Source organism: Planococcus citri, chromosome 1 (genome assembly GCF_950023065.1).
Source record: "Planococcus citri chromosome 1, ihPlaCitr1.1, whole genome shotgun sequence".
NCBI classification, from domain to species: domain Eukaryota; kingdom Metazoa; phylum Arthropoda; class Insecta; order Hemiptera; family Pseudococcidae; genus Planococcus; species Planococcus citri.
This window is the reverse complement of record NC_088677.1, coordinates 43,875,581-43,899,263: the sequence shown is the minus strand read 5'-3', so window position 1 is coordinate 43,899,263 and position 23,683 is coordinate 43,875,581. Positions and strand designations below refer to the sequence as shown.

General features: G+C 35.9%; 1 protein-coding gene across 2 annotated transcripts; it reads left to right on the top strand.

The window, feature by feature from the left end:
- The first annotated feature begins 7,582 nt into the window (after nucleotides 1–7,582).
- LOC135832132 (uncharacterized) lies at nucleotides 7,583–10,946 on the top strand. 2 transcript variants are annotated; one of them, XM_065345158.1, is made up of 4 exons: nucleotides 7,583–7,905; nucleotides 7,978–8,083; nucleotides 8,217–8,569; nucleotides 10,707–10,946. In XM_065345158.1, exons 1-3 carry the CDS (start codon nucleotides 7,794–7,796, stop codon nucleotides 8,566–8,568), a joined length of 570 nt encoding a protein of 189 aa, XP_065201230.1. In that variant the 5' UTR covers nucleotides 7,583–7,793; the 3' UTR covers nucleotide 8,569; nucleotides 10,707–10,946. The 2 variants fall into 2 exon arrangements, with proteins under 2 accessions (XP_065201230.1, XP_065201229.1); XM_065345157.1 differs by lacking the exon at nucleotides 10,707–10,946 and having other exon boundaries at nucleotides 7,585–7,905; nucleotides 8,217–10,215.
- The last annotated feature ends 12,737 nt before the right edge of the window (nucleotides 10,947–23,683 follow it).

Genomic DNA, 23,683 nt, shown 5'->3' with positions numbered 1-23,683 from the left:
GATTCGTGAGGATAATTGAAGGCCAAAATGGGTTACAAAACCCCAGTGACCCCCAAAAAAGGGCACTGTGGGTGGGTTTCAAAATTTTCAAAATTTTCAAATTTCATCAACAAAATGAGGTACCACCAAACAAACTTCATATTCGGGTTCTGGATGTTGGCCAAGAGCGATCACCAATCTCAAAACCCCAGTGACCCCCATAGGGGAGGTGCTGAGGGGTTTTCAACATTCAAAATTTTTTCATTCATCTTTCAAAATGAGGTACCAAAATTTTGACAAGTGTGCATGGTTGGTGAGTATTAGTGTTGGGCAAATTCGCGAATATTCTTTTTTTGCTTGCGTATGCGCAAGAATATGCGCATTTTCTTGCGCATATTCTGCAGATTCTTTTCAAAAAATTAGAACATTATTGCTTAGTTCAGAGATAATAGGAAACTTTCCATGAAAAGGTTTCAAATTATTAAGGAAAATTGGAAATTTATAAAGAAAAGTAGTAATCAAACTTGTAAAATGTGAAAATTATAGAAAAATCTTTAAATTTTTTGAAAAAAGTCATGATTTTTATTTTTTTGAGAGAATATTCTCCAAGCATTTGAGAATATTCGCGAATATTCGCGAATATTCTCAGATTATGCGCATTGAGAATATTCTCAGGCCAACACTAGTGAGTATGATGGAGTGCCAAAATGGCTTACAAAACCCCAGTGACCCCCAAAAAATGGCACTGTGGGTGGGTTTCAAAATTTTCAAAATTTTCAAATTTCATCAACAAAATGAGGTACCACCAAACAAACTTCATATTCGGGTTCTGGATGTTGGCCAAGAGCGATCACCAATCTCAAAGCCCCAGTGACCCCCATAGGGGAGGTGCTGAGGGGTTTTCAAAATTCAAAATTTTCCAATTTCCTCCCAAAATGAGGTACCAAAATTTTGACAAGTGTGTGTGATTCGTGAGGATAATTGAAGGCCAAAATGGGTTACAAAACCCCAGTGACCCCCAAAAAATGGCACTGTGGGTGGGTTTCAAAATTTTCAAAATTTTCAAATTTCATCAACAAAATGAGGTACCACCAAACAAATTTGAAAATTCCAAAGAAGTGTGGATGGGGCCCCACAGTGCCCTTTTTGAGGGTCACTGGGGGTTTGAGGGCAATTTTGAAGTTGGCTAACCATGTACTATCAGCCACAGTTGTCAGTTTGGTGGTACCTCATTTTGGAAAAAATTTTGAAAATTTTGAATCCCCCTTGCACCTCCCCATATGAATGCCCTGGGGGCTATTCGCCAAATTTGACATCCTCATGTCGATAACTACGAGTGGCGAGTGTGGTTTCGCCACCACTTCATTTTGTTGATGAAATTTGAAAATTTTGAAATTTTTGAAACCCACCCACAGTGCCCTTTTTTGGGGGTCACTGGGGTTTTGTAACCCATTTTGGCACTCCATCATACTCACCAACCATGCACACTTGTCAAAATTTTGGTACCTCATTTTGAAAGATGAATGAAAAAATTTTGAATTTTGAAAACCCCTCAGCACCTCCCCTATGGGGGTCACTGGGGTTTTGAGATTGGTTATCGCTCTTGGCCAACATGCAGAACCCGAATATGAAGTTTGTTTGGTGGTACCTCATTTTGTTGATAAAATTTGAAAATTTTGAAAATTTTGAAAATTTTGAAACTCACCCACAGTGCCATTTTTTGGGGGTCACTGGGGTTTTGTAACCCATTTTGGCCTTCAATTATCCTCACAAATCACACACACTTGTCAAAATTTTGATACCTCATTTTGGAAGGAAATTGGAAAATTTTGAATTTTGAAAACCCCTCAGCACCTCCCCTATGGGGGTCACTGGGGTTTTGAGATTGGTGATCGCTCTTGGCCTACATCCAGAACCCGAATATGAAGTTTGTTTGGTGGTACCTCATTTTGTTGATGAAATTTGAAAATTTTGAAAATTTTGAAAATTTTGAAACTCACCCACAGTGCCATTTTTTGGGGGTCACTGGGGTTTTGTAACCCATTTTGGCCTTCAATTATCCTCACAAATCACACACACTTGTCAAAATTTTGATACCTCATTTTGGAAGGAAATTGGAAAATTTTGAATTTTGAAAACCCCTCAGCACCTCCCCTATGGGGGTCACTGGGGTTTTGAGATTGGTGATCGCTCTTGGCCAACATCCAGAACCCGAATATGAAGTTTGTTTGGTGGTACCTCATTTTGTTGATGAAATTTGAAAATTTTGAAAATTTTGAAACCCACCCACAGTGCCCTTTTTTGGGGGTCACTGGGGTTTTGTAACCCATTTTGGCCTTCAATTATCCTCACGAATCACACACACTTGTCAAAATTTTGGTACCTCATTTGAGGAAGGAAATGGAAAATTTTGAAAAAGTTTGAAATACCTCTGCACCTCCCCAATTTGTATCCCTGGAAGTTGTAAATAAATGTGTCCTTCAGACACCAACTTAACCAACTACTTACATGATACACTGTATGTGTATATAATAGAAAATAGCTTAAGTTAGAAGGATTGGATTTTCGAAAACAATTTTGAATACCCTTTTCACTTACCCTTTCTCCCCCCCCCCCCCACTATCTAGTAAAAAATAATAATTAAAGGGTACAGTAATTTTACTTATATTTTTTGTTTTCAAACATTTGATCTGAAATTATGCACCCAGGTTTTCATGGTGCTGCTCGGCTCTGCTTAGCTGTGTGCATTTCGCTGTGGATGTGGATGTGGATGTGGGTAACTTCAGCTACATATCACAAATGTCCTTTTCAAAATCATTTTCTATTCAAATGTCCATTTTTCCAAATTTATTAGTACATTTTTTACATAAAACCACTATAATTTCAAAATACCCGCCATTTTAATTGGAATCCAAACAAAACAAAACGTTCCGTTGCTACTTTACTCACGGGTTCTTTTTACTCGGAGCAACGAAAAGAACGCCAGCACAGAGTAAAAAGGAAGTGATTATTTTGCGAAAAGAACGCTCTATTTTACTCGGAGTTACTCGGAGCTACTCGGAGCATGCGAAAAGAAAACAGCTATGATGAAACGAGGAAAAATACCCTCTGTGCTAAGTTAGGGTACGAAAAATGACCAAACACGAAATTCAACCAAATTTTTTTTGTTCTTTGGCGCATGCAAGGGTACAGGAGGGTTTATTTTCATTCAGGGCTTCAAACCCGAACGTTTTCGGGTACGGGTATCGGGTACGGGTACAGAAAATTTTTTCAGAGGATCGGGTACGGGTATCGGGTACGGGTACAGAAAATTTTTCGGGTACGGGTATCGGGTACGGGCAGGGTTGTACAAAAACGTGTTTTTTTTGAAAAAAACAAAAAAAACGTTTTTTTTTTTGTTTTAAAACAGTTTTTTTCTCGTGTTTAAAACTATGTGTTTAAAACGCGTTTTAAACACGTTTAAAATGTGTTTTAAACACAAATTCATTTGTTTTGGGTTCACCAAACATGAATTTTTGAGATGTGACGTCATAAAAACGCTATAAAGCTCAAGAAATATTGAAAAATTGGAATCAAAACACAAAATTTGCCTCTAAAAATACAGTTTGTTCAATTTCACTTTTTTTCAACAGAAAACTAAAAAAAACGTGTTTTTTTAAGGAAATTGGAGTTGAAAAAAAACACGTTTAAAACAAAAAAAACACAGTTTTAAACGGCTTTTTTTGTTTAAAACATCGTTCTGTTTTTTTTCACTTGTTTTAAACGTGTTTTAAACGTGTTTAAAACATTTTTGTTTTAAACATGTACAACCCTGGGTACGGGTATGGGATTTTCTTCAATTTTCACCATTTTTGATACAATTTTGATGAAATACCTGAAAAAATACCCGATCTATCGGGTATTCGGGTTCAAAATAGTTTAATCGGGTACGGGTTCGGGTACAGGTATTCCTTGTTTTATTTTTTCGGGTACGGGTACGGGTTCGGGTACAGAAATTTATGGATTTTTGTTCGGGTATTCGGGTACGGGTACGGGTACGGGTTTGAAGCCCTGTTTTCATTCAATTTCGTGTATTTAGGTGTCAGTAAGGATACTAGTTCATTAAAAATGATATATTTTTCATAAAAAAAATTAAAAACTAAAAAAAAATCGAGTCCAATTTGAAAGCCACTATAGTGGCTCGTAGCATGACAGGCAAATTTTTTAAAAGCCACTGTAGTGGCTCGTAGCAGTGAAAAGGTTAAGGCCTTTTTATAATGACCGTATTGACCCAACACCTCCATTGACCTTAGAAAGCTACGGAAAAAACGTAGAACAGTTCACAGTTGTACACAAAATTAAATTTCAAAGTGCAGTGTTTTTTTAAATTTTACTTCTAAGTAAAATTACTAAAATATTAAAAAAAGCACTTTGAAATTTTATGTACAACGTACAACTGACCTGTTCTACGTTTTTTCCTACGGTCATTATAAAAGAGCTTAACGATTAATATTACGGAAAAAAGTACGGCAAAGTAAAATTAATTTAACTTTGCTTTAAAAAAAGCACTTTGAAATTTTGTTTGTGTGTACAACAAACTGTTCTACGTTTTCTCCGTAGCTTTCTAGTTTCTACGGTCATTATTAAAAGGCCTCAAAACCAGGGATGAGGGATGACGGGGTGAAGCCCCGGCCGCCCGGCCCAAAAGGCCAGGACCCGAAACCCGAAAAAGCCCCGAGAATTTCCTTGACGCCCGAATGTCCAAAACCTTGAAAATAAAAACTGTAACCTGCAGCTGCAAAGCCATGGCCCATGGCCCAAAGCCCGGGACCTTTTTCTCATTTTCTCTGATAACCAAACCCCAAACGTGAGCTCCGAAACCCGAACTGTGATCAGGGCTTTTCGCCCTGCCAGTCCGCCTCCGCTTGCAAATTTGAAATTAGGCAAGAAAATATCCAGAAATTCGGAATCTGCCTTTAAAATGTTTTTTTTTCAAATTTCAACAGAACATCTGATAAGATTTTAATTTTACTTTAATTCTTCATAAAAATTGAAATTTTTCGAGCCCCGAAAAGCCTCTCAAAGCCCTGAACATTTCATTCAAGCCCTAGACACTGAGCTCTGAAACCCAAACCCAAAAATTTCCCGGCCCCAATCCAAGCCCAAGACCTAATAAACTTCTGATTGAAAGCCCAAGCCCCAAAACCCGGAACCCGAAAAAAAATCGTTCGGGGCCGCATCCCTGTATAAAACAGGCGAGGCAATGATGTAAGAGTGGTTGCATAACCATTCGCCTAAATACCTAAATATTATTTTGGTGAACTTTACTAACCAAAATCATAAAATTGGAACCGGGACCCAAATTTGGAATTTGTATTATTCTTGATTATTCCCTATAACACTTAACAATCAACATAACCTGTAACCTTGAAATTTTTTGGTCAATTAAGGTTCTTACTTCTTATTCATTCATTTTTTAAAAAAATTTCGAGTGTTTTGAGTTCTAAGTGAAAGGTTTTGTTCACTTTGACTTTGAGTCATTCTCATTGTACATATATTAATATTCAACGTTTTAACAATATAACAACATGCAATTATGCATTTTTTTCAACTTCAATTGACCATAAATCAACGAGTGTCGAGTTTTCATCTTTTCAAGCTACAAAGATGATAAACAATAAAAATATCACGGAATTCGGCATTCAATTCATTTTCATCGGGTACCCATATCAACCATGGGTACCTCTTACATTACAATCTTAAAATGATCTGATTCTGAGAGGAAGAATCGAAGAGTCTGTAAGGAGGGCAAATGATAATATTCAATTCACAAAAATAGACTGAACAGGGAATAGTTTCAAAACGATTTATACACGGGTTGGTTATTGTTATTTTGTTACACAGTTTTAAATAAATAAAAACAGGCAATATAACGCCTTTCCATAATGTTGAAATCATTTCAAAAAATCTATAACCGAAAAAAATTCCGGTAATTTTTATTGGAACCCATAATCTGTAATCGAAATTTGAATTTTGGGTAACTAACCTCATAACCTGTAACGGCTGTAACCTAACCTTCTCCAAGTAAAATTAACGATATTATTCATCGTAAGAAGGTATGGAAAAGTGAATTCAGTTTTACTTATCCGTAAAAAAAAGACTTTGAAATTTTGTCTACGTTACACATTTTTACCTGTGCTGCTGTAAGTTAGGTAAATATATAATAAATTATTACTCCTGCGCTGTGAGTCATCGCTTCCATTGGTGAAGTCGAAAGACGTAATAATCATCACCATTTTTAATTTATCACTTTTTGATTTTTTTCTTCAAAATTTTTTCTGAACTAGAGATGATAGGAAATTTTCTATCAGTGACAGTTTTAGGGGGGGGGGGATTTGAGTAAGAATCTCCAAGAGTCCAGTTTTTTTAGAAAAAAATTTTGATGGTAAAAAGTATAGTAATTTTCCAAGCATTTTTGCGCTCTTTTTTCACTGAGACAGTGAGATGGATTCCGATTACAAACCCATGTCTAGCTTTTAATAAAATTGTCGAAACAAACTTGAAACATCCTCAAAATTTTGTGTCTTTTCTTCACTTGGGCTGTAAGGCACATCTCACTTCATTTTTTCATACTTTTTGAGAGGAAGACGCTTATTTCTTCTTCTTAAGCCCACATTATAGGTACATGGTACATATATTCGTACACTAATTACCAGGGCTCGGATTTTAATGCTAGAGCATATTTTTTGTATGCATAGCTGGGATAGGGAATTTTTCAATTATCTCCACGATTCATGAAGTTTCAAGCAAAATGAGCCCAATTCGTTAGAGCATATTTTAGCATATTTCATCATAAAAGCGTATGTACACTACTCGATTTGTGAAACTGGCAATAGCTCACTTGATACTCGTACCTACTTTTTTTTTGTTCATTCTTTATTACGTACTTTAATAATGGAATAGAATTATTTTTTCGTGATTTTAAAACGCTCTGTTTTGCATTTTTGTTCGTGAATTCTTGGTATTACACAACAATATTACTAAAATTGTATAGAAATTGATTTTTTTCTGTAAAACAATGCCCATATCGTTAGGGAATATTTTACTTTTTAGAGCATATTTTGGCACTTTTTAGGGAATATTTAAGGTTTTTTAGAGAAAGAATATCCGAGCCCTGCTAATTACGTACTTTAAATACTACCTTACAAGTAAATTTCAGTCGCTGAAGTCCCTCCTTTTTAAAAAAAAATGAATGAATAACTGATGTATTCATTTGATTTTTGCCCTCCAATAAGCTTGATTTGCCCCCCCTCCCAAAACCGTTCAATTTGAAGTTTTGAACTTTGTCTTTAAATCTAAAGAAAAAAGTCAAAAATCCAAAAACGTTGAGGCTTAGTTTTTATTTTCAACTTTTTATAATAATTCATAATTATTATTTTATTACACCTCGTACACTATGTAAGCTATTTTTTTATTTTTAGTAGATAATACGTATTTTACTTACTCTTAAATCGCACAAAGAAAGACGCCTGATAATTACATATATGCAACCAAAGTTACCTATACGTATATATTGTATGCGTATCTCTCCAATATAGGAGGAAGCAAGTAGGGCCTACAAAAATAACATCACGTGTTGCTGTTAGTGTTATCAGTACTTAATATTTATTTCTGCGCACGCGCTGTGGCCCTGGCCCGGTACTGTATCGACGATTTTCGTTAAATTTTAATCATTTCTCTTGCCGCGTTCAAAACTTCAACTTCAAAACTTTCAAAAGTTTCAAATTGTTTCCATCACTCACAAGGTAAGTAGTGCATTCCTTTCTGAAGGACATATGGAGAATTCCTGTCACCATCGAGACGAATCATCTTCTGAAGAAGAAGACGATCGGCTGAAAGAAGCTTTGGATCCGAGTATGTTCACTGAAAAACCCGCGATAAAGCAGAGTAAATTGACTGAAATTACTTCGATTATAATTATTCAGATTCAGTAGAGTAACAGTTAGTGAAATTTTATAGATACAAATAAACCGCAAAGTTTCACCAGCTATAAAGATAATATACTCGATGTCACGCCGGAATTTCAATCGTATATTGGAAAAAACCTCGCAAATATGTTAGATAAGTGAGTGATCTTCGTCTATTCCTGAAACTGTTGTTATCCTAACCATTATTGACGGTATTCTGTTGACGCTATGCTTGTGAAAAACAAAATGATAACGTCCAGGGTATAATTTAATCACGTTATTTGTTCCTAGGAATTTGAAAGAATGTGAAGGAAAATCATTTGAAATGAGTACATCTCGATCCGGTGGTATTAAACTGTTTGATGTGTCTTCAATAATTCTAACGGACGATAATTTTTGCGTATATTCCGACGTCAAAGTTGATCCAATTACCAGGAAAAAAGCTAGATTTGCTGTAAAACGAGATAATTATAATGAAACGACAGAGAAAGAGAGAATCAGTGCAGCTGCCGTATCACCGGAATGGATTTTAGAAAAACATTGCGTAAAAGGATGGAGTAAACCGAAGGGAAAAGAAATTATATTGAAGAAAAATATTGACGGAGTATTGGAAGTTGTTGCACCTTCATTTGTTTCCAAATAAAGTGAGTTGAAAAAAGAATTATGTGAGGTAGTATTTCATTGGATGCTCATTTGTAAATATGTACTTTTACGTGTCGAAAGTCACATCACATTTCACATGCGATTGAAATTATAACGACCAGCATCCATGAATAATTGAATAGTATCTACCTAACAGACGTGAGCAGTATCCCATGAAATTACTAAACTGTGATTGATTCACCTTCGAAGTATTGCTGACAAGCGAACCCCCTCACATGATAACATCCGATTGGAATGAAACTTGTACTGGTGGGAAGAGGACCTTAAAAAAAACCATCCCCCAATTTTCAGCTATTGGAAATTGCATGAGAAATCCAGCATTCTTCAGTCTGAATTTTATCTTGAAATTATTCAAAAATTCTAGAAAAACATTTGTCAGTTCATAGAAAGTTCTGAAAAAAAAACAACAAAAGAAGGTGTTTTTTTTATTTTGAACAAATCCCATTCCTGAAGGGAATTTCTAGTCAGAGTCACTATGAATACAACGTCAAGAGGTCGAGCTCAATTGAAACTTCTGTGATTTTAAAATATTTTTTCATTCAACTTGAATTTTCATTTGACGCACCATGTGTCTCTTCTGATATGCTCGGTGGTGTTCTGATGCCGTGAAGCATTTAATCATAACATACATATTTCTTTTCTGTAACATTATTCCGCTGTTCTAAGGAAAAAAAGTCAAGCTTGCACCTAAATGCCTCATTTGTCATTTTACGTAAATGTCGATGAACTTTTTTCCTTCATTGCGTATTATGAGATTGTTTGACAGAAAATTGAGTTCAACTTTGAAAATCATGTGTTGTCTAATGGTGGATCCAAATATGAAATCGTGTAGATATAGGCATGATACTGAGTTATGGTACCTTACATACCTACTCATTTCTAAATCAAATAATGAAAATTTGAAACTTAATAAAATTGTGTTTTTGACTTTTTGAGATGAAAACGTTTTCATGGAATTTTGGATTCCTACTACCATACTAGCATGTGTGGCAAACTAAAAGGAGAGGTTTTTGGTTATAGTTATCTCACTTATGACCGTTTAAAGCGCGAATATCAATTTAATGATTTAGTCATTTTTTAACTCCTTTTTTTAATTGTTTACCTAATCTATTTTTTCATAGTTTTTTTTATTCTGAAGGGTTGAGTCATGCCCTTAACTTTATTTAAATGGTATCTTTATTTGACGTGTTTGATACATGTCTACATATAATATGTATTATCATTTTCAAGATACATGTATCCTCCTGTTTCTGTAAATCATTGTGAATGATATTTTGAAGAATTAAACATGTTTCTGTTCTGTGGCTGGACTCCTAACTTGGAATTTTCATTAGTTGCTTATTTATTCACTCATTTTGTGTAGAGAAGGAGATGGAGAAAGAACCAAACTTGTCACCTTCATGGTAGAAGATGATCTCAATGCCGAATATTTTGGCTACTCAATCAATGAACATTGTTCATTCTGTAAGGAGGGAAATATGCCTAAGGGTGACTCGTATTAGAGTAGTTTGATGTACCCTAATTCGGGTAACACTGATTGAGCGTCGGTCGCGGCTATGAGCCTACGAGCGACGCCGGCATCGTGGCAGTCTGTTTTCAGCAATATTCAGGCGGTCAGTTTTTTATGTGTTCTTTTATCATACTCGCGGATCTTCCGAAGTTTGAATGTGTCTTAGTTTAAGTTCTTTATATTATAAGTGGTCAAGAGGTATTATCCTCATTTATTATTTGTGTATTCTTTTTATATAATATTCTCATTGTGTTGTATTTGATATTGTCGATAAGACAATAATATATTTTGTACTCGAGCGTGCTTTTATTGTTTATTGTGTCGTACGCGATATTACATTTATTCTTTGGGGTAAGTGCCCTTCGGGCTTGGATTATCTCTCATATCACACCCTATTGGGTATAGTGACGGCTCATTATAACATTGGCGCCCAATTACTTAACTTGCAAGTTGTTAAGTGTCACGAAGAGCTCAACTTTTCGTTCGCGCGCTTGTGTAGTAGGTACTACATACCTAACCAATACGGTGAAAAATTTCACCAGTAAAAGTTTTTAGTGCTACTGCAATAATAAATTCTTTAAAATAAAAGTATTCTATATTTTTTCCAGAAGCACCAAAATCCAAATTTGGCGAAAACGTGGTAACGGTTTTGCTGCCACCCACGCCGCACCCACCCGACATCTTCGCATCAACCGTTGTGCCGTAGCCGCAGCTGCCGCGCAACGAACTCGTCACCTGATTGTTCTACTACGAACAGACCTACGAATATTCGCGCCAAATTTCGCGCACTTTTTACCACCGGTACCTCGTGGATCACATTATTAATACTGTAATATTTGTTATACTATTTCGTATTGTTGTAATTTTAGTAATAAATATATGTATCATCTCCGTAATAAAGAGAGAAAAAATCTGAACGAAAAAGCATTACAAAATCGCTATCAAAACACCCCTATAAAAGAAAAACCAAATAAAATACCAACAATACCAGTGGAAAATCATCAAGACGATATTTCGCCGCCCAAAACCAATAAAATGACTCGCGACGATAATATCGATGAAAATGAAATTACACAAGAAGATTTACCATTTAAACCTGACGAAGAAGTCAATTCCGATCTATTAGCAAAAAAACTAAAAATGACTTGGGTATTAGAAGGTCGAAAAATGAAGAAAGTAGTAGAAACGCAAATGGCACAACAAAGCCAAATTACTGACTTAAAAACAAAAACAGAACAACTTTCTAAATTACAAGAATCTACAGCAGCGTGTGCCAGAAAAGCACACGAAAGAGCGAGAAATTGTGAACAGCAAACTAGCAAACTAGAAGGTTGGGCAAATGACTACGTTGAAAAGAATAATCAGTACAAAGCTGAAACAACAGAGTCTATAAGAAATATCCGCACCGATTTAGAGAATATCGCTCAAGAAATCCAAGACGTAGACGATGCTAGAGAAACACTGGCCAACACTGTACTTGAGGAAGCTGAAATAAGCAAACAAACTGTTAAAGAACTAACAAAATTAAAAGAAGATTTCAAACGTCAAACCCCCTGTCGTGGAGGCCACAGGGGCACGAAATTAGATCTAGTGTTTCTATCAAAGTCAAACATTCGTTTTTACGACCACAATAGGTTATTCCCGCATGAATTCATCAGACGTTTTGAACGTCATACTCGTAATACGAGCATCAATGACGATTTTAAAGCTGAACTATTTTGTTCACTTGTTGAAACGTCGGATAAAGATTCATGGGTAAATAATTTAAGACCAGAAGATACCTACGAAGAAACAAAAGAATGTTTTCTACGATTTTACTGGAATGATAGAGCCCAAAACGACATGATTGAATTATGTGACAAAGCGGAAAGGGGCAGTAGTTTCCAAGACATTACTGGTCAAATGATTAGATTAACATATGAGTTAAGCCACGTAGAAACAAAATCACCGGAACAGGTGATCAAAACTATGATTCAAAAAGTTCCATTAGTTTTCCAAGAAAGGTTGAAAGAACCTGGCCAAACAATAGAACAATTTGTAGAAAAAATACGCAAATTAAGCGAAGAAGATATCGACTTAACGCAACGACGTCGGTTCAAAGTAGACAAACACATGACAAATGTAACCCCGCCTACACCTGACGCGATGGCATTTATGAATATGATGAACATGTTTGCCGGTGCAATGCGTTTCCCGCCACCGCAAAATTTCCAATATCCACCACCTCGATATCTCCAACAAGGTCAAAATTTTTACAATACACCGCAAGGGTACAGATTAACATACGATGGATCATATCCACATGGTGTAGCGATGAATAGACCACCAAGAAACTACCATAGAAACGGTTACCCTAGATACAATAATCAAAATAGACAACAGCGACAAAATGCAATCCAACAAGGACCAACGATTACCGAAGTGAATACAGATGCTGAAAATAAAAACAAAAACAATAATGCAATTGCGCTACCTTTGAACCAAATTTCATACGATTGTTATGGAAACCCTTTCTACCCCAGTTATCCCAATTATGGACAAATGGTCGATCCTAATTTTGACCCATATTACTCTGATTTAAATCACGATCAAACTTGGGACGAAGTCCAGTACCCGCCTCAAATGCCAAATTATGGCTACCCATATCCACAACAAATGCCTATGGATGCGAACTTTGCAACCCAAGGTACACAAGGAGGAGGAGCTACGGTGACTGAAATCTCCAATGCGGGCCAAGGTACACAAACATTAGACGTAAACAATGTAGGCGCTACTATGCAACCTACACCAGGAGTGTTAAATATACCACTCACACAAACTCAACAAGGAGCTACTCAAAATACAGAAGTAAAAATACCGCTAAAATCAGCACACACTACACAAGCTGAAACAAAAGTTACCCAAACTACGGGAAACAAATAAAGCTAGGTGAAAATGGGAAATCACCTAGCACACACCCCCCCGAACCATCAATTTTTGAAAGATATTTTTGGATAGGAGATGGTTTAGTACACCATTTACGGCGAGGCAAAGAAACATTTGCCAAAGACATGCCTCGATATTTACGAGACCAAATACCGCTTGAAGAATTATACAAGATATTATTGAATGTAACATTTCCAAAAAATGCTACAATTGTTATCTCAGCAGCCCAATTGGAATTGAATTACTCCAGAAAACCCTACGCAGTAGTAGAACGTGAACTACATAATATCATTGAATTATTACTCGAACAAGAGCCATTTCATATCATTTTAATTTTTCCTGTAGTAAAACCCTGTAAACCCGGAGAAATTGGTGTACCGCTAAATAGATACATAGCATATCGCGATATGTTTGTGGCACTAGCCGAACACCCAAAAATCACATTCTTTAGACATTTATGTTGGAATTTCTTAAATTTGGAAATAGTAACCCCCGAAATAGGGGACGATTATTATCGACCAATGGTCGATCAAAAAAAGAAAATCGTCCCAAAACCGGAAAGATTTTACTATTCAGTACCATTTGAAAAATATTACATGCACCTAGACATGTACCAAGAAATTTATGAACAAACAAAAGAAGCTCTGGAAAAATGGGAAAACAAACGAGTATGGTTTGATGACCCCTCAACTGGGGAAAATAAACAAAAGCAAAAAAATGAGATATTTAAAGAATCAAATTATGAACCAAAACCAGTAGTCAATCTGCACCCAAATGTAATTGACACTCATATAAATCTTGACAATATATCGATGAAAAAATTAGTTTACCTATTAGCACAAAAAATTGAATGCCTCCCTGAAGAGGGTGAATACGAAAGGAAAATAATTGATAAGGATGGAAACGCTACTTTCCAAAAAATTACGTATTACAAAAAAGCAAGAGCAGGCCAATTATCAAAACCTGCTAAAGAACCAAAATTCCAGGGAAGAAAATATCTCAAACTACGAGAAGAACTATAAGACATTTTCGATGATGACCTAGATGAAAATAACAATTTTAAAAAGAAAAAAATAATGTTAGACGTAAAAAACGTAGAAACTGAAATAAAAGAACCGGATAAAAATGATGAAAAGGTCAAAGAACCTGATAAAGAAAAAGAAGTAAAACTGGTTGAAAATTTAGAATTCACACATTTTAAACCAGGACAACCACGTCCTGGTACAGATGAAATGATAATATCGGAAAGTACTGAAGATATCGCAACTGTAATTCCAGTATTAATAGGGGATAGACCTCTAGCGATGTTGCTGGACTCTGGGGCACTCCCAAATGTAATTACAAAACCAGTTGTAGAATACATTACACGAGAGCACCCAGCTTGGATAAATTATATACCACTCAAAAGAGAAGTACTCCTAAAATTGGCGAATAGCGAACCAATACGTACCATGTCAAACATGGTCGAAATATGCATGCGTGTAGGAACGCAACTCATACATGCACCATTTTACGTAATGGACTGTCCAAGTAGGTCCATGATCATGGGACGTGTTGCGATGCGATATTTGAATATTGAACCAAGAATAAAGAATGGAAAAAATTATGCCAATTGTACACTAAAAAACGGTAAAAAAATCAGAATTCCTTACTTAACGGAAGATGAATACAGAGATGCACTCGCTGTATTTAAAATTAGATTAATCAATAAATATAAACATGAAACCATCCATAAAATAAAATCCAAAACAGGATTCTTAGATGATGACTGGGCGCACGAGCACCAAAAAGCCATAGAAACCTTCAAGAAAAATCTGAAAGCTGATCTGGATGCATTAATTCAAAATGGTGAAATAACTAAAGAAGTAGCAAGTGATGCCTGGAAGAAAGCAACTGCATACTGCGACATTTTTAGTAACAATCCAGGAAGATATGTGGGAAAACCAATATCATTCGAATTTGATAAAAATCCTGCACTTGGACCCTGGAGAGGCGAAAAATTTCGCCCATCACAAAAAATAATCGAAGCATTACGCAGAACTATTGCGAAAATGATTAAACTAGGCATAATTCGCCCATCAAAATCAAAATACATAAATACAGTCGTACCTGTAATAAAAAAGAACGGAGACATAAGACTGTGCCTGGACGCAGATGAATTAAACAAATTATTAAAAGCAGTTTTTACTGAGCCAAACCCAGTCAAACAAATTATATTCGAAAATCAAGGTGATGAATATTTTTGCACACTTGATTTCACTGCCGGATTTTGGCAGATTGTGTTAGACAAAGCTTCAAGAAAGTTCACAGCGTTCCAAGTCTGTGGACAAGTATATGAATTTTGTCGTCTGCCTTATGGACTTAAGATTTCAAGTGGAGAATTCGTCCACATGATTAATCAAGTTATTCCGGATAAGGAAGGCATAACAAAATTTGTTGACGACGTAAAAGTGTCAGGAAAAACATTCCAAGAAACATTGGACAGATTACTGCTCGTATTTGAAGCAATACGCAAAAATGGATTAAAATTGAATCCAAACAAAACACAATTTTTCCGCAAATATGCGGATCATTTAGGTTTCGTAATTTCAAAAGATGAAGTCGCGAAACAAAATGAAAAAATCACCAAATTCATGGAATTTGTAAAAAAACACACCCACAAGGGCAAATTTGCATGCAAAACAGTAAAAGAAATTTTAGCCCTAGTAGGATTGACTGGTCTATACAGAAATTTTATTGATGAATACATGCAAATATTAGCACCTATTTATAAACTAACCAGAGCCAATACAAATGTAAAGTGGGATAAAGAGCAAGAAGAAGCATTCGAAAAACTCAAAATAGAGTTCTGCAAAGATTTTAAATTAAAACCACCTCCGAAAACTGGAGATTTACATCTAGATACACATCTTACTGAAGATGCCATGAATGCAGTCTTGTTCTATATTGACAAAGATGGTCAAAAGCAAATTTGCTTATTCGTTTCCATTGCATTCGAAGAACACCAAAAACACTTCACTCTATTCGATAAGGAAATGATGTGTATGGTGCAGGTACTAAAAAAAGTACAAATGTGGGTAAATGGACGCGTCATTCATGTAAGAAAAAATTTAAGCTCAATCGTAGACAGATACCGAGAAATGGTACAAACACATCGTAAAGCAGCATACTGGATTACATGGCTAAATTGCTTTGATCTAAGATATACTGATGATAAATCCCAACGCATGCTATACGCAATGAGAGCTAAAGAATTAGAACTGAAACACTTTCGGACTGAATTAAAACCCTACGATATAAATGCTGTCGAAGAAGACACTGAAAAATTATACAAAAATTTAAACGATATTCCCAAATATCAAATGACCGATACAAAATGTAACGACATAATGACGATACTTAAGAAACAACCAGATTCTAAAAAAGAATTAGACAAACAAAAGCGATTAGCAAAAAAGTTTGTAATAAAACATGTGAACATACGTGAAAAAACGGAAGAAATTACGACTACAGAAGCGGACGAACCAATTGAAGATAATGTAAAAAAGAAAGAAATTTTATTAAAAATACTGGAAAATGGGGCAAGGGTTCCCTACCTCCCTGACCTATTATTTTATGATACAGTGGACCATTTACACCACCGATACGGACATATAGGAGCGGCTAAATTAGACGTCATATTTCGACGCACGTATTATCATCCAAAATCATTGGAATATATTCGCGACATTACAAATTCTTGCATAATTTGCAAGGTAAATAAAAATTATGCGAATCCAAAAATTATTGAATTTGGATCGATTGAAGCATACACGCTTGGAGACGTTTTTTCCGTCGATATTTATGGACCAATTCCGGCCGTCCAAAATAACCCAAAATACCTGTTAGTCATAAAAGACATATTTTCTGGAAAAAAACTGGATTAGAACAATGATGAATATCCAAACTACTAGTGTATGCACAGCCATGCAAACAGTACTAACAGACGTAAAGAAATATAACTTAAAAATTAAAAAAGTCATAACAGACAATGGATCGCAATTCATTAGTGATTCATGGTATAAATTACTGGAGTCAAATGACATAAAAGTCGCACATACGAATGCGTACAACCCGCAATCGTCATCCGTAGAAAGGACAATGAGAATTATTGGTGACAAAATTCGTGTCAAATTGAATAAAATTCAAAATCCTCATAAATCCCATTTTGGATGGCAAAAACATGTTCGTGATATAGAAGATGAAATTAATAATACCCCCACCACTTTTGGATTTACGCCAAACGAGGCTTGGGGCATAAAGGATCGTTTTAGCAAAAAAATGCCACATAAGAAACACCCATATGATTTTAAATTCAAACTAGTACAACTAACTGAAAAAATGAGTAACATTGATGCTCCCTCCGTAACAACAGCTGAATGTTACACAAAAAAATTAAATATCAAAGATGATCTCATAGTAGATCCTGATGGGTACATAAGAGTAACAGCCGACGGCGCCTGCTCCAAAAATGGAGACATGGATGCTATTGCCGGAATAGGCATATGTTTTGCTCCAGATTCATTGAGAAATGTATCTGATCGACTCGAAGCAGAGGAAGATTTCCATTTATCCAATAACTACGCAGAATTAATTTCCATAATTCGAGCACTAGAAATTCTAAAACATAACGAAATAGGAAAAGTAAAAATATATTCGGATTCGAACTACGCAATAAAAGCACTAAATTATTCCATAAATACATGGAAGAAAAACAACTGGTTAAATTCACGCAAAAAACCAGTTCACCATCGAAAACTGTTCGAAAGAATTTTAGAACTAAAAGAACAATTCCTCAATATAGAATTTCACCATGTCTATGCTCGAAAAAATGAATACACCAACATAATAGCTGACCATCTAGCTAAAAAGGCAGTATACACAACCGAACATAAGAAATTCAAAATTGAAGAAATGACAGAAAGGCAAATCATTGAAGCCTACATTAGGGAAAGACGCAGACTAAAATTCATAGAAGAAGAATATAAATATAACAAAGAACATAACGATCCAACTGAATTAAACTCAGGAGATTTGGTTTTACTTACAAACCATCGTCAGTCAAGCCGCGACAAAGGCATGGCTGAAAAATTTTACCAAAAAAGAACAGGACCCTACACAATAGTAAGTAAAACGGGTATTAATTCATACCTATTAGAACCGACTGATGGAACAAAAGATTATCGTGTCGCAAATATACGACAACTAACATTATTCTTAACCCAAGCCGAAATAGACACGATGAAGACAGAAAAATGTCTACAATCCTATATGGATCCCAAAGAACTAACGAAAAGAATTCACGAATTCTTAGAAAGATATAAAAATTCATCGCAAGAAACAACCGCCAGTGAAAGCGAACCAGGCTTAGAAAAAATTCAAAAAATTAAAGTACCAGACAACGTAAAGAAAAAATTAATGTCTGAAGCTACGAAAATTGTAACAAAAAGACTACTCGCAGCAGCCCGCGAAGAACGAAGATTAAAAAGAGAAGCAAAACGTGAAGAACTCCTCAAAAAAGGGGAAGAACTACCAAAAACCCCCAAAACCACAAAGAAAAATAAAACTGAAAAAGCAGAAGCAAAAAAGAAGAAAAAACAAAAACAAAAAAGTGAAAATGAATCGAAACCCTAATCTACACCACTTAATCCAGAACCTCAAAATAAAAAACCAATCACACAAAAAAATGAAACTTCACAAAGTAGTGAAAATGAGATTCCTATTTCGGAAAACAAAATGAGAAAATCAGCACGAATTGAGGCTAGAAAAATGAGAATGGGTCACGAATCAAAACGTACCTATCAGAGAATAAACCAGATTCAATTTCAAAACGAAGTAGAAAAATGTCATCATGATTACTACAGCAATTATCCAGATGAAATTCCTGAAAAAGAATTGATTCGGAAAATGGATGTTGGATATGTGGATAAAATGATAGACGAAGATGAACCCAATGAATCTGAAGAAGAAGAGATTTTTGAAGTGAAAAACATCACAACAAACATAGATGAAAAAACATCCGATACAGAACTATCAGATGACTCCTTATCATCCGAGGAAAATTGGATAAATACTTCAAAAAAGGAAAATAAGAAAAAATATTTCAATCAATTCAAAGCATGGCTGAAACAAAAAATAAAAAAATAATATAATAAAACGTTTATTTCGTCAAAAATTCTAAAGCCAAACAAACCGACCCTAACAAATTTTAGCAACCTTGGCTATACAACAAACTACGTCACAGTATCGTGTAAGCAACAAGTTCATCAACGCGAGTGCGCATAAAAACGAACCAGGCAAGCGATAACTACCCTGTGAACAAAATAGCCAAAGCTAACGTGCGTAATTGCGAAGTTTGATTTTCGAGCAAAATAGCTTAGTATAAATCGATATCAAAATAGAACAAGTAATTTTCGGATGTGGTAAATACTGACGAAACAGATATAATTTGCAAAGTAGCAAAATCCAACCTGAAAAATATTCAAAATCGACTGTGGTAAGTACCAAATTTCAAATACCTATCTAAGTGAAATTATATTACGATGAAGTAACATGATCGTATTTCCACAGCAAAGTAGCTGTATCATGTATTTTTCGATCCATGTAATGTCAAAATCGACCGACGACGACGGCAGCTCGAACTATGAACTAAAAATTGGAAAAAACAAGCCGATCCAGATTCCAGCCTCAATTTTTGCATGTATTTTGGAAATCATGGCCATCGACTGTCAATTCGACGTCCCAATTATACCGTACAGATTCGATATCTATGTAACAATGATGGAAGATGATTTATTATATCGAAGATTCACGATTCTAATTAACGGCGGTGAAATTCAACGCGCAAGAATCCCATTTCGAGAAGCTGAGTTTATTTTTAAAATGTTAAAAATCAACGAAACTGAAGAATAAGCCGGCGAACATAAAACGTAAATGTCTGAAGTAAGACAAAAACCAAACTAATTTGTAAGATGTAAATACGTTAAAAGAAAAAGGTTCCTATGTTTTACGAAGTAAGATACTTAAAAAATAAGAGAATGAACCGATTTAGTCAATAAAGGCGTTATATTTTCAAACACGTATTATTTGTCTTACGAATAGAAAGGAAACGGCAAAGTAGCCAAAATTGAATGAGTAAAACAGAAAATGACTAGAAAAAAGTATAACAAAAATTCGATCAACGAAAAGAGAAATCTAATAACAAGGAAAAAATGCAACAAATCAAAAACTATATTTGGCAACAGAGCATACAAAAAGTATTGTACAAAATTTGATCCGTATCGAACGAAGCAAGTATCGACACAGCAAAATTCCTAGAAATACAATGCTCTAGCTCACTCACACATACGTCAAAGTAGACGAAAAACTGCCTCGAGCATTCCATCAGATAAACACCCGTCTGAACGTCGCCGAAAATACGGCAGATATGATAAGCGATAGAAACCATCCGCTGAGGTGGGGAAAGAGGAAAGCACAAAACACCCTCAACGCACGCACAAACGCAACACATTCGAGAACATTTCTTTTCTTTCTCTCGATGTGCGAACTTCTCACTGCGTATCGGCTCGCTATTTTGCGGTTTTTTCGTGTATTTTATGTGATTTTCTGTAATTATTTCTTGTTTATGTGCTACATATCGTCGTGACTTTTGATCGAACGATTAATTTATCGTGACTGCGAACCATTTTTCGCAAAAATCTGTGAAAGTGTACTGTGTCGCGTGTGCGTACCACGTGTGACGTAAGATGAATACGGCCAATGTATCTATGGCAACACCGATGTCACCAGGGGCATCTAACCCCCAGCCAACGAATAGTACCACCACTTCAGATGGCGTAATTGTGCCTGTATGCCCAAAATGCAATAACTCGGCTATGGTTCCAAGATGGCAACCGACTCCGATGGGTACCGGCGATCCTATCACCATGACTGTGTGTCGTCATACCTACCACTACAGCTGCTTGATCGACACATTTAATTCGACGACCAATGTGTTCAACCAGGTAAAAACAATATTTTGCATATACCCAACTTGCGGTGCGATGATAAACATGGAACAAATTTACCCAATGTATCCATTGACGCGTGTAATAACGCCAAAAACAACAGGAAATCAAACCCTCGATTTAGAATTAAAAAACGCATACGAAACTGAATTAAAAATCGCCCAAGATCGTATTAAGATTTTCGAAAACAATACGCAAGCTTATATAAACAATATCAATCTACTTGAAAAAAGAATTCAGACTCTAGAACGCGAAGTAGCGGAGAAAACAAAGCAATACGAGAGGGCCTTACAGATCAGTACTGCGCCGAAACTCAAATTCGACGTTGATAAAAAACAAACTGCACAAATTAGTGCACAATCTCAAAACCAACAACCTCAAGGCCAACAGTCTCTCCTGAACGTCGGTAATATGAACGCGCTCTCAGCTTCAAATAAAGAATATATGCAGAATATGCCTCAAGCTCCTAAAATCGATGAATCGTACGCGGAAAAAACAGCAAACAAAGAATACCGTCCGCAACTACAAGGAAATCAAAATAGAGAACAACAGAAATTCAAAAGTCAGATGCCTACTGATGAATCGGATACATTGGTAACATCAGACAACAAATTCAAAAAACCATATACGCCAAATCCATCGTTTGAAAAGCAAGAATTACGACAACAACGAGGAAAAACTCGTCGCGACGAAGAAAAGTATCATGATCGAAATAGATCCCCATTAAACAACTACGACAAAACGCCCAAAGCGTACGAACAATCTCAGCGAGGTGGATATTCGAACAAGAAAACCCCATATCGAAAAAATAGATTCGAACCCAAACCAGTAACCGATCCAAATGGGAAACCGTTATTTCGGCCATCGGCGGATAAGTCGCCAGACATGAAAAAACAGCGTAAGAACGATGAATCAACTCTTCAACAAAAGAAAAATCACGAAAGATTTTTCAGACGATACGCTATTGATTCAGAAATACTGCGACCATTCTACCCGCTGAACTCATATCCTTTCCAGTACACTGCACTGGGTATATTCAATCGAAATGGTATGCCTTTCACTGCCATTGCGGCACAAGATGTTCTTATGGTAGGCGATGGGTATATCTATGGTATGATAAACTTTATATTAAAAGACAAAGAATATAAAGACAATATACATCCAGATTTATATGCTCGCGATTTAAGCATCGATGTATTAGCTCCTCTTTTGGGCGGTATGCGAACTCTACCTACTCGTATTATGATGAGTATTGGAAACTGGGATGCTTTCGACGGTATGTCAGCGAACCACTTTTACGATCAATTTCATCGATTAATGAAAGCATTCAAGAAAAGAGGAGTAAAAGAGGTATACCTCTTACCATTAATCACATATCCGGATCAGGATGAAACAAGTTTCGACGATATTAATTCTACAATCCAAACCAGTTGGGATGACGTTCTCCAAGGAACCGTGAATTTAATGGAGCCGGAACCATATTTTGCAAATTTACGTCCTATTGTGGACGAATACGGCCCTATGTTCAAAACAGAACACTTTGCTGACTTCGTACAAGCAGTACGAGACAGTTTTATACCACCTGCACCGGAAAAATCGGACGATGAAGAAAGCGATGAGTTCCATCGCGACAGTGACAAGCGATCCCAGATGTCAGGCAACAGTCGCCGATCGTCATACACATCGGAAAAAAACGAAGAAAAACAGATTATCGATGATGAAATGACAGGAAGAAAATCGGAAACTACCGAACAAGAAGTAAACGAGACAGATAAAGACGAAACAGTCAAATCGCAAACATTTGATGTCCGCGCGGGAAACTCGTTAACAATCAAGGCGATAATTACGCCACAACAACCAATACAAACGACTCCTGAATCAAAACACGAACGAAAAGTATTAGTATCCAAAACAGGAGAAGCAAATGACAATATTGTGTCACCAGGACCAAGTACGTCCAATACGAGCCAAAATAGCTCCCTTAATAATCCTTTTCAGAACAGCGCAGCCGCAACATCCACACCTGGAAAAGGAGATGCGAGCGTCAGCAATGCGGAAGAAGATCCGGATAAGACGATCACCGAAGGATAAGTTGTATCGTATTATTTTTATTTTTTACTAGTCGTTAGTACACTCGTATTGGATTCTATATGTCAAGTATGTCAAAATAAATGTAAAAATATAATGAGAGTAGATATCTATGAAGCTATAAAGTGAAAGTATAGATATTGAAAAATTCAAAAAAGGATTTCCAAGGAAAAAAGCCATAAGGCAAACCACTTTGAAAAATCTTTTCCAATACGAGCATAAAAAAGTTACAATATAACGTCTCAATATAATATTTCGTAGTTCTGGAATTTTTTTCCTTGAAATATTTTTTAAAAAATGAGTGCTGAATTAGGCAAAATATTTAAACATGTTTATTAATACTTGTTTTGTTAAATTGAACAGTTTATGTAAAATTTCCATGGTATGTCGGAAGAGAGCCAGGGAACCGCCCGGCTCAGGCGAACGCGCCTAAGAAGATATGGGACACGTCCTCAACGCTTCATGATCGTTGGAAAATTACAGCGACGCAAAATCCCGCTTAAAATGTTGGAAATTATGTAAATTGT